Consider the following 13,484-nt stretch of genomic DNA (forward strand, 5'->3'; position numbering starts at 1 on the left):
CTGCTCACGACCCCGCCTGCCAACTCAGGCAGTCCACAAATGAGACGTCTCTGTGAGCTGGTGAACTTATTTTAGAGGGGAATAAAGCTTCACAAGCACAGCCCCTGTTTATGTAAGGATGGTAATGTGTTTCAGATTACAGGCGGTTGTATGGAAATTCTTGTGGCGAGACTGGACTTTTCACTGCTGGATTGCAGGGGAGCGGGCCTACGAGGCATTTCTCCAAAAGCCTTCTATGAATCCGTCAGTTCAGGGGAGACTCTTTTTTTTTTCTCCTTCATGATTAGCCCAAAATCTCCCGCGGGTCTCAGTCTGAGGAACTGAAGCAACACTTACATAAGAAGTTCTCATGAAGTTTTGACTACAAAAATATAAAATAAGCATATTTTACTAGCACAATCGGCCAGATCCTGTCCCTTTAAGCCTATGATTGTAATTGACATTGTACTCCCTCGTTGATGTTCTTGCCCAACGGAAAGAGCTACTGGGCAAATGAGCAAGAAGCTAACAGGAGAACACGTTTATCTTAGCGTTCATCTATAAATATTTCTCTTCCAGTCGCTGACCAACGCTAAGCGGAAAAAACTTTAATAAGCGGGTTGGGATTAAATATTCTTAGAGGCATTTGCTGCACAGTATCACCCATTTTCATCTTTGCTGCACGGTAAGAATATGTCAGACAGAGTTGTGTGTTCTGCACATGAACTTTGGTTTTATTGCTGAAGAATGAACAAAGGCATGAAAGAGCAAATATGTGAGCTAAGGAAAGGACGCTGGGCTAAACATGCTTTGATGCCAAATGCCAATAGTTTTAACTTTAAAAGGATCCTCGTATGGCACAAAAATGTTTTCACTATGACCTGGGCTTTCCCTTAAAATTAAGACTTAAATGAGGCTTATTTACGGAGCCATATCTCACAGGAGGAGTACAAAGTCTGACCCTAGACCTTGGCAAGCCCTACTCTACCTTAGCCACGTGGGTACTTTGATCCCTCTGATTATTCTGCAGGATGAAGAGAGACAGAGTTGGGTTGTCCCTTTCTGCACCAAATTATTCTAGTCTACATACCAGTTAAAACAGGAGAGCCATTGTTCCTTAAAACAGCAGATGCGAATATTTTGCCTGTAATTTCATGGTGATATCCAGGAAACACCAGAAATGCAACTTTCGACAAACTTTTACTTTGGAATGCTTGAATTGTGTGTTACCTAACTCTTTAAGAGCATGTCTCAATGCCACCTGAGAATTAAATCCCCCACAATTTTCAATCTCATAAACATGTTGTGCCTGTCTGCACACAGGAATCTCAACTCAGCTATGAAGAGGAGCTGCAGGAAACAATGAAATGTGAGGAGCAAAGGCAAGGGGAAATGCCAGCTTTCCTGCTTGGTTGGCCTGCTCCATATTATTAGAGACTTCCTGTTCTAAGTCCTCTTTAACTCCCCATAGATGGGTTCAAAGGTCAAATCACTCGGAGCAGTTCATTCAGTCAAACAAACAGGAGCCTTTAGAATTTCAGCACAATATTTTCACTTATTAGACATGATATTCTATATATACACAAATCTTGAAAATTATTATCTCTAGCCCACAAGGAAAACAAAAAACCGGTGCAGTCATGAGCTAAGAATTCTTAGCCTCTAGTTGAACATATTTGAACCAGCTATGGGGGGCATACCACATCTGGGCAAATCCGACTGTGTTGTGTGCTAAGCGGACTAAAAATAGTGCACTCATTTGGGCTCTGAGGGGGATATAAGCCCCCCCCTGTCGTATACTCCCAACAATTTAAAAACAAATTCCTGTGAAGCGCAGACACGTTCTTCTTGACCAATTTTCAATCATCTGCTCAAAAAGTTGTGTAGTGCGTTCAGTTTTTTCACTATGGAATATCAGACACCCATTTGGAAGAAGAATTGAAGAAATCCTTCCATAATTGTTTGGGAAACACATGGAAGTTTAGCAGGAATGTTTTTTCCTGGATTCCAAGGGACAGACAGAACAATGCTGCCTTATAAAGACATTTAGTTGCAGTAAAAATGTGCCTGGCACACATACTGTAAGCCTACAGGACCATTAGACCTACAGCGTGCAGATTCCTTTGCTCACTACTGTTAGTTTGAAATAGCTTCCTGTAACTTTGTCTGTATTTATCTATCTATTCATCCTTCCTGCTGAAGAGCTAGTGAGCTTATGAGCAAGACACTGTATCCCTGTTATTTTTAAGGAAACTCCTCTGTAGCAAACTATGCCTGACTTGTGGCATCCCTGTGGGCATCAGTTAAAAATCAATTTAGAGAACCAGAGAGCAATCTACGTTAAAAAAAAACCATGTATTTTGATACTATAATTCCCTTCAGTCTGTAACCTGCTGTATTTTCCTGTCATGAGTCATTTTTAATCAGTTGATTCTCCTATATAAACACACGCTGGTCCAATGGGCTGTGCCGCACAGTTTCAGCCCAAGAAATCTTATCTGCTGACTGGTCGATTCAGGCAAATTCCCAAGACCCTCCAGGAATTTGGCTTGAACTTTTATCCTACCAGACATCTCTACAGAGAGACTGGGCATCTGCTGGGCTCTATTTAGAGACGGGAGGCTCTCTGGAACAGGCCACGCAGTTCAATCTCAAGTCAAACAAAGTAAATGTCAACTTGAACAACCATGTCTGGCCTCACCGAGGGGAAACGAGCAATCTTTTCCAAATCATGCCTCACATGCAGCCATTTGGGGACTTGATTACCAACTCAACGTGGCAAGCACTTAATGGCACAAGTAGAAATCCCCTGCACCGCAGTGTAATTCAGTTGGTTGCTCCTCAAACTCAGGCAATGGTCGAGTCGCTAAATGACGGCTGGCTGCACACCAAAGCTCGGCTTTTGACCCACTTCAAAAAAAGAAATTGAGGGATTTTCAACGAACAAGCCTGATGAACCTTTTCCAGTAAAAAAAAAAAAAAGAAAGAAAAAGAAATACATTAATTTTGTTAAGTGGGTCTAGACTAGAGCTGAGCTTTGGTGTGCAGGAGGTCTTTTTCGTGATGCCAAGCATTTAACTGTGAGGCAGTTTCCACATGTACTGTAGTGAAAAATACACCCAGGAGAGATGTGCAGACGTGCTCCAGCCCTACATGTTTTGGATAACTGTACCAGGACAAATGGAGACCATTAGATGCCTCATGCCCTCTGGATCCCTCCTTTAAGCGATCCATCCACCCAGGCAAACACACTCACACATGCATGCATGCGCGCACCCTCAGACTATGGGAAAAGGAGCAAAAAGGAAGCACTCCTGGCTGGTCACACCCTCTACAAATAGCAATCTGCACACGCCATCTCCGGACCGAGCTGTCTAGCTGGAGGGAAAACAAACAGGCCTCATTTCCCAACTCTCTCCCATTTTCTGCCTGATGTAGTCTAGTTGATCTCAGGCCTTCTTGCCTGGCTGCCAGAGCTTCTGTACACACCACCACAACTTATGTAATTTAAGAGGCATGGCCATAAAGACACTGTTGACCAGAACTGCCTAGTCCTCTATGAAACATGCACACCTGCCACTCTCTTCTCTCAGACATTTTCAGCTTCAAATTGATCCAAGTATTTGCATTATCGATTCATCTGCTGATTATTTTCGAATTTATCGATTAATTGTTTGGTCTACAAAGCATTAGCAAATGGCTATCATGTCTTGTTTTGTCCAACCAACAGTCCAAAACACAAATATGTTCAATGTACTGTATTGTAAGACAAAGTAAAGCAGCTAATTCTCCCATTTAGGATGAAAATCAAATGTTTGGCATCGGTGGGCATTTTATACATCTGAAAATACAAAAATATCACAAATAAAGAACCAATAATTAGAATAACTTGGAATTGAAACTTTTGATAGTTGACTTTACAGTATAATATCGTTGTCTGTACTTTAGAGTCTGTCGTCAAAATAATTTCTGCTCTGACAACGACTTCTCATAGAGCACTTCTCACAGACAACCCTCCTTTCTGTTGTGACATATTTCAATATATTATAACTCTTCAAAATCTCTATGCAGGCAGACCAAACAACAAAACAAACATACTTGATGCAGAATCAAGTATGAAAAGTTTGGAAATGCCGACACAAACTATCTTAAGGCAGGAGAACCACAGTGGATTAGATTTAAGTTATCAACAGTTACACACAGGGCAAAGAAAGTACTTGAAATCACCAAGGTGCACTACACTTCATCAACAAGCAGATGAATGTCGTCTTCATTTATCACCCTGATGGCAGAAAGGAAATCACAACATTTTTGGTATGGAGGACATTCCTTCTTGTAAGTATAAGTAGGCCCTGTAGCCCACTCTAATTGGCCACAGAAAGGATAACATGCAGCCTAGCCAACAACAGAAACCTGCATCCTTAAAACCCTCCAAATATTTATTCTACAAGTCACTGCTGGCAGTGTGTCTAGAATACTGGCTTGAAAATCCACTTTATAACGACTAGGGCAGTCAGCACCGAGAAATTATAACAAGTGAGATGATGACAAAGGAGTTTTTATGAAGTGTTGTCATGCAAACAACTACAGTATACCCAGGCTGCTATGAAATAATATAAACTAGATCCAATACAAAGAATCCAGAAAGAAAGAATAACTTACAAAATCAGATCCTCAGGCCTTCATGTCTACAACGAAATTCATATCACTACAAGACTTCTGCACATATACAGTATGTGTTCACATCTTCTTACACAATGCTTAAGTCATGTCATGTATATGGCCTTGGAATTGCAATGTTGTCTTGTTGCAACATTATAAATGCAGTCTAATCATCTTATCAATAAAGTATTAGCTTATAGATTCATGATAAAGCATAATGTTAACTTAGGAAAATCTCATTAATGATTAATTCAATAATCCATCTTGCCTTCTTTTCCAGGCTGGGGTTTAGACAAAGTTAGTAGGGTTGGGAATCACCAGAGGCCCCACGATACATTGTCATCACGATACGATATTATTGCGATTTTAAACATATTGCAATAATCTGCGATATATTGCAATTTATTACCTTTTACCAACTTCAAATGTTTCCCTATTTCAAATGATGTCCCCAAAAGGAAACCTCAATTTTATTTTTGCGAAATGGGATTGTCAAGCAGACAAACTGACCAACACGTATATAATAGTAGATCGATACTCGGCATCTGTGTATCGATACAGTATTGCCACAGAAAATATCGCGATACTATGCTGTATCGAATTTCCCCCCCACTCCAAGTTAGCACACTTAAACATATCAAAATTAAATAACCATTCCAATTTGGGATCATCTGTAGATGAGAACAGCCTATGTCAGAGTTTCGTGGTCAAGCCATGTCATCATTAAGGCGCTGACACACCAAGCCGTCCGTCGGCCTTCATTTTGGCCGATTTGACATGTATAATCGGCGGGGCGGGCACTGCCGGCAGTCGTACTCAAATGACCCATCTGATTGGTAGAGTGCTAACCCGGAAACGGGGAGCGGATGAGCGTGACTACAGTCTCTCAAAATTTGACGAAAATCTTTTAAACTGACCTTTGTTGATCTGAAATGAAGACAGATTCAGCAACTGCATGGCCTATTTCTCGCTTAAAATGTTTTCAGAAACACGTGTCGGTGAACTATTTTAGTACAATATGAGATCGTATTCTGAACGAGCCGCCATGACAGTCTGTCTTTGAATTTCCGGAGAAACCAGACCCACGTGACGCGTTCGTCCAATCAGCTGCTGGTTTTCATTTTTGGGCAACAATACAGATTAGTGCCGCCTGCTGTTATGGAGACGTATTACGTCTCGTCTCTTCGGTGTGTTTCGAGGCACTTTTTTGACCAACTCAGGGAGACTGATCAGTCCATCTGCCTTTTCTGCCGAGGGTCGGCCGTCTGGTCGGTGTGTCTGCAGCTTTAATCACCACATACAACAGAGAAAAAAAATGATACTCAATTCCCACAAAGCAAAACCGCTCACTTACTGAACGATCGTTGGCTCTTTGATAAGAGTGAGGTAACACGTGATTCAGTAAGTAATATTTGGTTTTCTATGCATACAAGTCCTTGATTTTGGACTTGACATGATCGTTTCAGACCCTTTTCTATCAAACTTGGACAATAACAACTTACTTTTAATGGTGTTAATATTACACTATAACTTCTAATGTTATCAGTTAGACTACTGTTCTATCACCTGCCATTGTGTTGTCAAAGATCTACTATTAAGGCAACTTTTTCTTATTGCAAAGGCGTTTCCAACTGTAGCAAGCTACACTAATGATGTCCTTTTGACATCTACTGTACCATGACCACGTCCTGCTGAGCACTAAAAGCTCTTCCAAACTCAATAATCAGGGATCAGTTTGCACTAATTACAGATGGCAGAGGTGAGGAAAGGAGGTGGTGAAACTGATTCCAAGTCACAGTCCACATGAAACGTCATGTTAACACACAACTACTCTCTTCATTCACAAAGAATGCTTGACCTCATGCTGACAATGAGCCACTGACAACACAGCTGATAGGAACCGGTCTGCATGATAATGTGTGTGTGTGTGTGTGTGTGTGTGTGTGTGTGTGCGTGTGCGGGTGTGTGTGTGTCTTGGGTGGAGTCTCACACAGCATTTTTCGAAGGGAATTACCGGTTTGATCGTAAGAGGGCATCAAATGAATGCAGTGGCATCACTCCAACAATTGTAATACAAAATGACATACAGTATCGTTGCAGGTGCAGTGACAGACATGCTGGGTTGTTTGGCAACTCGTTTTCATTGCTATATTTTAAGTAGGGACCAATTCCGAGCTATACAAGAGAAAACACCACTCTGAATGAGCCAGGTAGCACCTGTTGAGGGGCTAAAAATAACACATTTTCGGCTAAAATGATGCTAAAAAGATAGCTTTTTTAGAAGTTTTTCCTGACGTGTTTCTCAACCTTTATTCCCTTGAGCATGAGTGGATTTACAAAGGTAACTAAATGGCCGCTGCACGGTTGGCTTACCTGAGTTTTAGGTTAGTCATGAACTCTTCCATAGACACGTTGTCCAAAAGCACAAAATCTGCTTTTCCATATTCCAGGCTCTCGTGCTCTGCCATGCTGCTACCTTTTTTTCTCACTGAAGCCCGTGGATGAATGTTTTAACAAATTGCTTTGAAGTGCCGACAAAAGGTGAACATTGGCGGGCTTCTCAGCACCTACTCTCCTCAGTGGACAGCAGTGTGGTCGATGCGCATTTTCACTAGTCAAACAGTAATTTCAGTCATGTTTGATTAAGGTTATAAACTGTTTAAAAATGCCCTGTAGCTTCAAATAGTGAAAGTAAACTATGCGTTTTTTCTCCTTATAGGTCCGGCGTTTCTGTTAGAAATAGCAAATGGTCCCAAAATATCCTCATGTCCATACAAAGTTTCCTCCTTACGCAGAAATGTAACCTTCCCCGTTACATCGTGCGCCAGCTCCGTCAGTTTTCCTGGAGTTTGTCTCCTGTTGTCCCGGTCGACCATCCACCAATGGGATTGAAGCCTCCTCTCTCTATCCCCGCCCCCCGCCCTGTGGAGAGGTGTTGGTCAGGCTGGTCAAATATTTCTGAAGACCACAGCTCCAATGTTCCTGATACATATTTCAGCGATGACTGGGCCAAGATGTGAAACACTCGCAGAAAAAACGTAATGTTTTGGCCTGACGTTTATGATGCCCTCTGTTACCATAAAAGGAAAAAATAGACCTCATCAGAATTTTCTCAATGGGGGATGAATGAAAGTTATGGCTTAAACTGCAGCCTTCTCATTTCAACCTACTGACTATTCGAACTATTATCAATTGAACTATCAGGTATGTATGAAGTTCTTTGATCTGCCCATGTGGACTCTGAATGAGGCCTCCCGCTGAGCTGAACACCAAGAACAGACTGCCACCAGTTACCCAGCAGGTTTACACTGATGTTAGTGCCCCACCTGGTGTAAAACACAGGCAAGTGCCTTTTTCAGATGGATAGATAGATGGATAGATGGATAGATATTATTTACAGATACATTCATCAAATCATTGTTTGATGTAAAGAATGTTTCTCTGTCTGTAAATTAAAATTAACATCCAGTAGCTGATGTGCAGTATAGAGACATATTGTAAGGTAATTATATAGAGGCTACCTGAGTCAGAGCATTCTGCTGCTGCTGCTGAAGTAGTGTTTGGACTCTCCATCTCCTGCAATACAGCGTAGTGTGCTTTTTTAAGCAAAGATTGAAAATGTTGCAGTGTCATTTAAAAAGCCAGCACATTCTTGTATATTTATATTTATATTTAGGGATTAACACAATAATAGATAAGATAATAATAATTAGATGTTGCAATTTATAGGGCAGGACTTTTGTATTTCTGGAAAATTGGGAGGTTAATGGCATAAGGAGGAGACAAATATTTTAAAATTGGACTGTTTTAGGGCAAGACAGCAGAGTAAACTTTAAAACAACATTAAGACCATAACTTGGGAGATGAACTTGACAGAAAATATAATTAACAGGTTAAAGGAATAGATAAAAATGGCTATCATACATTTATTTGGTGGGTGGAGTTGTAATGGGAAGAGAATTCTTATGGTCTCTTTGACTTTATTATGTCCAACATTTTGCTTACAGCCCTGGACAGAGGTGTTGTGAGTGTGAAGGCCTGATGTACCTCATGAAAAGGACAATTTGCATAGCATCCATCACAACCTGTAAATACAATTATGAACCTGAAAATGAGCATAATACAGTATGAGGTCTTTAACACATAGGCAACAATATAAGATGAGAATTAAATTGGAAAAAAGGCTACATTTTACATACAATTTGAACTATAAGAAGCAGGCAATATCCGTACTATCTGTGATATTAAGAGAGTACAATAAATGCAAATGTACCTTGTACTATGCAGTCAACAGTTTGCTGTTCGGACCAGAGCATGTAGAGAATCAGAATCAGAAAGGGCTTTATTGCCAAGTACATTTTTGCACATACAAAGAATTTGTCATGGTGTTGTTGGTGCATGTCACACATTCTCAAATATAAGGATAAAAAGAATATAAACAATATAAGTATAAGGCCATGCAAGTGCTGGAAAAATAATAAATCATTAACATGATAAATCATATTAAATATGGCTGACTGAGCAAGCCAAGGATATTATTAAATCCAAGTGCTATTTTTGCCCCGTTCCTTTCACTCACATGGACCCAAACAAAATACAGCAAATTTTGCTCATTAGAGAGTTAAATGATTAACTGCTTATACTGCTTACACGTATGTGTGCAAACTAATCCAACCCAATCCAACTTGAGCACCATTACCCCATCATTATAATGATCCAGTAGTTCTTCAGAGCTTTCGTGTGGATATATGCAGGGGTGGGCCTAGAAATATGATTGCCCCTCCCTGGTGCCCCCCCTCCAGTGCCCCCCTGGGCTAAAGTGCTGTCAATCTGACAGTTGTGTTTTCCGTTATGGCGTTTTTCCATTACATGGTACCGACTCTACTCGCCTCGACTCGACTCGCCTCACTGTGCGTCCGTTTTCCGTTGCAGATTTTAGTACCGCCTCAGCGTGGCTGGTCGTCTTATATAGTGGCGCCGCAGTAAACTGCCGTGACCTAACGCGACACACACACAGAACGTGGAAGGTGTGTTGTTGTTGCCACAGCCAGAAGACACATTTTGTTTCAAAAGAAGCTGGAGGCAGCAAAAAAAACCACAGCTGGCTAGACTATTGTAAAATGGCGGGTTTGTTCAGGACACCCCCGTCTGTCGCTTTCACGTCACCTTTTGGTATCGGCTCAGCTCGCTTGGAACCTCAAATGAGGTGGTACTAAAAAGAGTACCTGTTAGCAGGTACCATGTACTTTTTTTCGTAATTGAAAACCAAAAAAGGCGAGTAGAGTCAAGGCGAGCCGAGCAGGTACCATGTAATGGAAAAGCGCCATTAGATCAGAGTTCTGTCACTTGGCTGCCTATCTGCCAATTTTTCCAGACCTTGTCACATGACCAATTAACGTTTCCGTGGTGACTATCCAAAATTCCGATACCATGGAACCAGCACTGAATTGTTTTTGTTTTTTAAAGTGGCAGACTGAGCCTATAGAAAATGTGTATTGTATTCTGATATACAATTTGTTTAATTTTATTTAGCAGAATTACATTATGTTCTATATTTCCTATATTTCTAAGCAGATTTTCTATGCTGTATTCTAAAACAGCATAGAAAATGTGACTGATTATTGGTCCCCCCTGACTGATCATAGGTCTACTCCTGACTGATTAATCCCCCCCCGGTGCCCCCCCACTTAAAAAAATCCTGGAATCGCCCCTGGATATATGACAGGAAGACTGACATAAATTGGCGTAGAGAAAACCTGCAACACATGCTTCAATTCAGACACTTGCAGCACATGAAGGCATTCACAACACTCCAATGACAAAGCACCCAGAGAAACTCTATCAACCATACAATGTGAAAATATTTGGCGTGGGCCAGGCAGCAGCACGGTCTCTGTTGGCAGCTACTGTGTTGGCAGGTTGTGATGGTCGGTATGAGTAAGAGCACCAGGCCAAAGGTCACAGAGGGATTTAACTGAGCTGAGCCAGGTTGTTTGTCCTCAAACATTAGTGTACATCTAACCTCTGTTGTGGTTTGAATGGTTTCCAACTGTTTTTGTAAGCTACACTCAAGTGCTACCGTTTATCGACACCACCGGTCATGTTCCAAACGTTGGCTGTTATTTCATACAAATGAACAAATAATCGATGTTGTACTTCTGGCTTCTTTTTCAAACAATTCTTCATTGCTTTTAGCTACTTAAACTGTTTACCCATTTAGCGGAGTATTTCTAATGTTTATTTATTAATTTTAGCTACTGTATCTTTTTAATGCATCCTTTAGTTTTAGCTAACATTTTAACCATGCAATACTATCAATTACTTTCATCGGTCTAAATAATTTGTATTTAAATCACTTTTATGTATCTAAATGATTTGTTTTGTTAATGTATGTTTTGTGAAAGAGGGGCAGATTATATAAAATTAATCTTCTTTCTGTTCTTTTTTTTTCAGGACTTGAAATTTTGCGTTTTGCATTCAGTTGATTGTTTGATGAATGAAATAAACTCAAATAAATAAATCTATCTATCTATTAAACCATTTAACCACCTCCCATGCAGATATTGGACATGATGTTCCTGCCACGGTACTGCAGTTGCAGTTGTTCCTGTTGCTATGGAGAGTTTATTATCAGCCTTTTGTTTGTATAAACTGAGATAAGGAGAAGGGCACTGTTGGATTCTTTCCACTCCTCGATGTAGCTGTGGCGGCCTGGGGGTAAACATCCTTGTCCGTTGGCTGTATTTAGATCAGCTGTTGTTGGCTCGTATGAACCCCAGGTATAAACATAAGACTGACTGTAAAATGAGCCTCAGTGGACATCTGCCATCTGCAAGATCTTTAAAAAACAAAAACAACAACAGGGGTGTCCCAAGAGAAAATGTGCTAAATAATTAAATATAACATCTGTATGCTTAGTCAACTATATAATACATTATTCAATTTAAAGAGGGAAAGGAGCTGGGTTTAAGAGATAAGGTCTAAATTCAGTTAAGTTCAAGCCAGATGCAGTATTTGGTTGATCCTTCTGAACATTCTCTTTAAGAGTATCAGCTTATGATGTCGTTGCTCAGTGGTGGAAGAAGTATTCTGAAACTTTACTTAAGTGATAGATTAAAAAAAAAAAAGAAGCAAAACCCCAATGAAAAATAAAAAGTTCTGCACTCAAACTTTCCCTTAAAGTAGGCAAAAGGTACTAAAGTTGATGTAAAAGTACTCATTATGCAAACAGCTCCCTTTCAGAATGTCATGTTTTTCATATACTAAGAAATATATACTGTATTATTATATTGTGAATTATTAATCAAGCAGAATTGTAATGTTGTAGCTGGTTTAGGTGTAGCTCATTTCAACTGTGGGGTAGTTTTAAACTAAATCATTTTGAAAACTTTTCAATTAACAAACAAAGTATAGCAAAACACAAATTCTAACACACACACACACACACACACACACACACACACACACACACACACACACACACACACACACACAGGGCTGCTAAGTAAGTATACACAGAAAGTGCTAGACAGTACGTATGTGTATGAAGTGTAGGAAATGTAGTACCTAAAAAGTACATGTGTTGAGTTACTTTTCACCACTGCCATTACTAACATACTAACATCTCTCTCTCCATATAGTGTACATATGAGACACAAAAAGCCAACAGAAGCTTATTATCTATTATTAGAACTCTGTAGAGGCTCTCACCATTTAGCTGCATGAGCCTCACATTTCCCTGATCGCAAACAACCACGAGACTGTGACTTGTCTGTCTCTCCATGGTGACCTCTGTCTTATTGGGCTGTGGGCCAAAGGAGGAAAGTTTTAGAAGTGTGATCCAGCTCGTCATTTGCTGGCATAAAAGTGCCGTAACACAAGAAGGGTGGGAGCTTCTACAGACATGAATCTTTCAGTGGTAAGACTTTTTTTGAGCCTGAGGGTCTGATGACTGCAGGGTAGAGTTCCTGAACTCATCACCAGCTTCAGAACAGATCCAGTGACGGTGACATAAGATTCAAAAAGATGTATTGTCTATCACATAATGATAGAAAATTGTCTTCGTTTAGGGTCTCGCTTTACCTTCATACAGACCTTCCTCCACAGCCCTGCTGAGGAGGGTCTGGCTAGTCCACACAGCATTCTGGGATGGGAGAAAAAATGTGCTCTGGTTTATTGGCATTTCTTTAAACCAATCACAATCGTCATGGGTGGCACTAAGCTCCGTACGGAGCCGCTGAAAAATAGCCTCGGGAAGGAACTTGTTTTTGGTGGAACACGTGTACGTTCAAAAGTTGTTTTAGTCGTGCGAGAGTAAACTCAGATTGGACAGATAGTCTAGCTAGCTGTCTCAATTTACCCTGCAGAGATCTGAGGAGTTAACAATAGTCCTCAGAAATCCACCGGAGTTTAACATTCCAACACAAAGAAAGCGGAAAGAAACGGACATCGGCGAAAAGACATGAATCCGGCGGGATTTCCTGCGGCATCGGAGCAATCCCTGAAGTGAAACGTCGTGGATATAGACTAGGGGCTCACTGACCACATAAAAAACATACACCCATGAAAGACTCACATAAAATTACATTAAAAACAACTACAACAATTCCCTAAATAAATAAGAGCAGGTGAGCAAACTGCATTAAGAAGTGCCGAAAGTCTATTTTGCCTTGTTCAAAATGGATATTGCTATTGACGTAAAATATCTCCACTTTGTTTCTCCCTTTTCGTCCCACACAGCTGAACCCCACAGGGATCCTCCACTGACTGAAACAATCAATCACCTAATCAACTGTAGTCTACTCTAACACACCGTACGCAGGATGAAATCACACAAGAGAAGC

General features: G+C 40.6%; 1 protein-coding gene across 1 annotated transcript in view; it reads right to left on the minus strand.

Moving 5' to 3' along the window:
* Nucleotides 1–7,552, minus strand: part of myo1d (myosin 1D) — a 111,199-nt gene extending 103,647 nt beyond the window's left edge. Inside the window, exon 1 of the mRNA XM_031314768.2 lies at nucleotides 7,015–7,552. Coding sequence (XP_031170628.1) covers nucleotides 7,015–7,109 — 95 coding nt within the window. The 5' untranslated portion in view covers nucleotides 7,110–7,552. The remainder of the gene's footprint in view (nucleotides 1–7,014) is intronic.
* Nucleotides 7,553–13,484: the final 5,932 nt, after the last annotated feature.

The sequence above is a fragment of the Sander lucioperca genome, chromosome 22 (genome assembly GCF_008315115.2).
Source record: "Sander lucioperca isolate FBNREF2018 chromosome 22, SLUC_FBN_1.2, whole genome shotgun sequence".
NCBI classification, from domain to species: Eukaryota; Metazoa; Chordata; class Actinopteri; order Perciformes; family Percidae; genus Sander; species Sander lucioperca.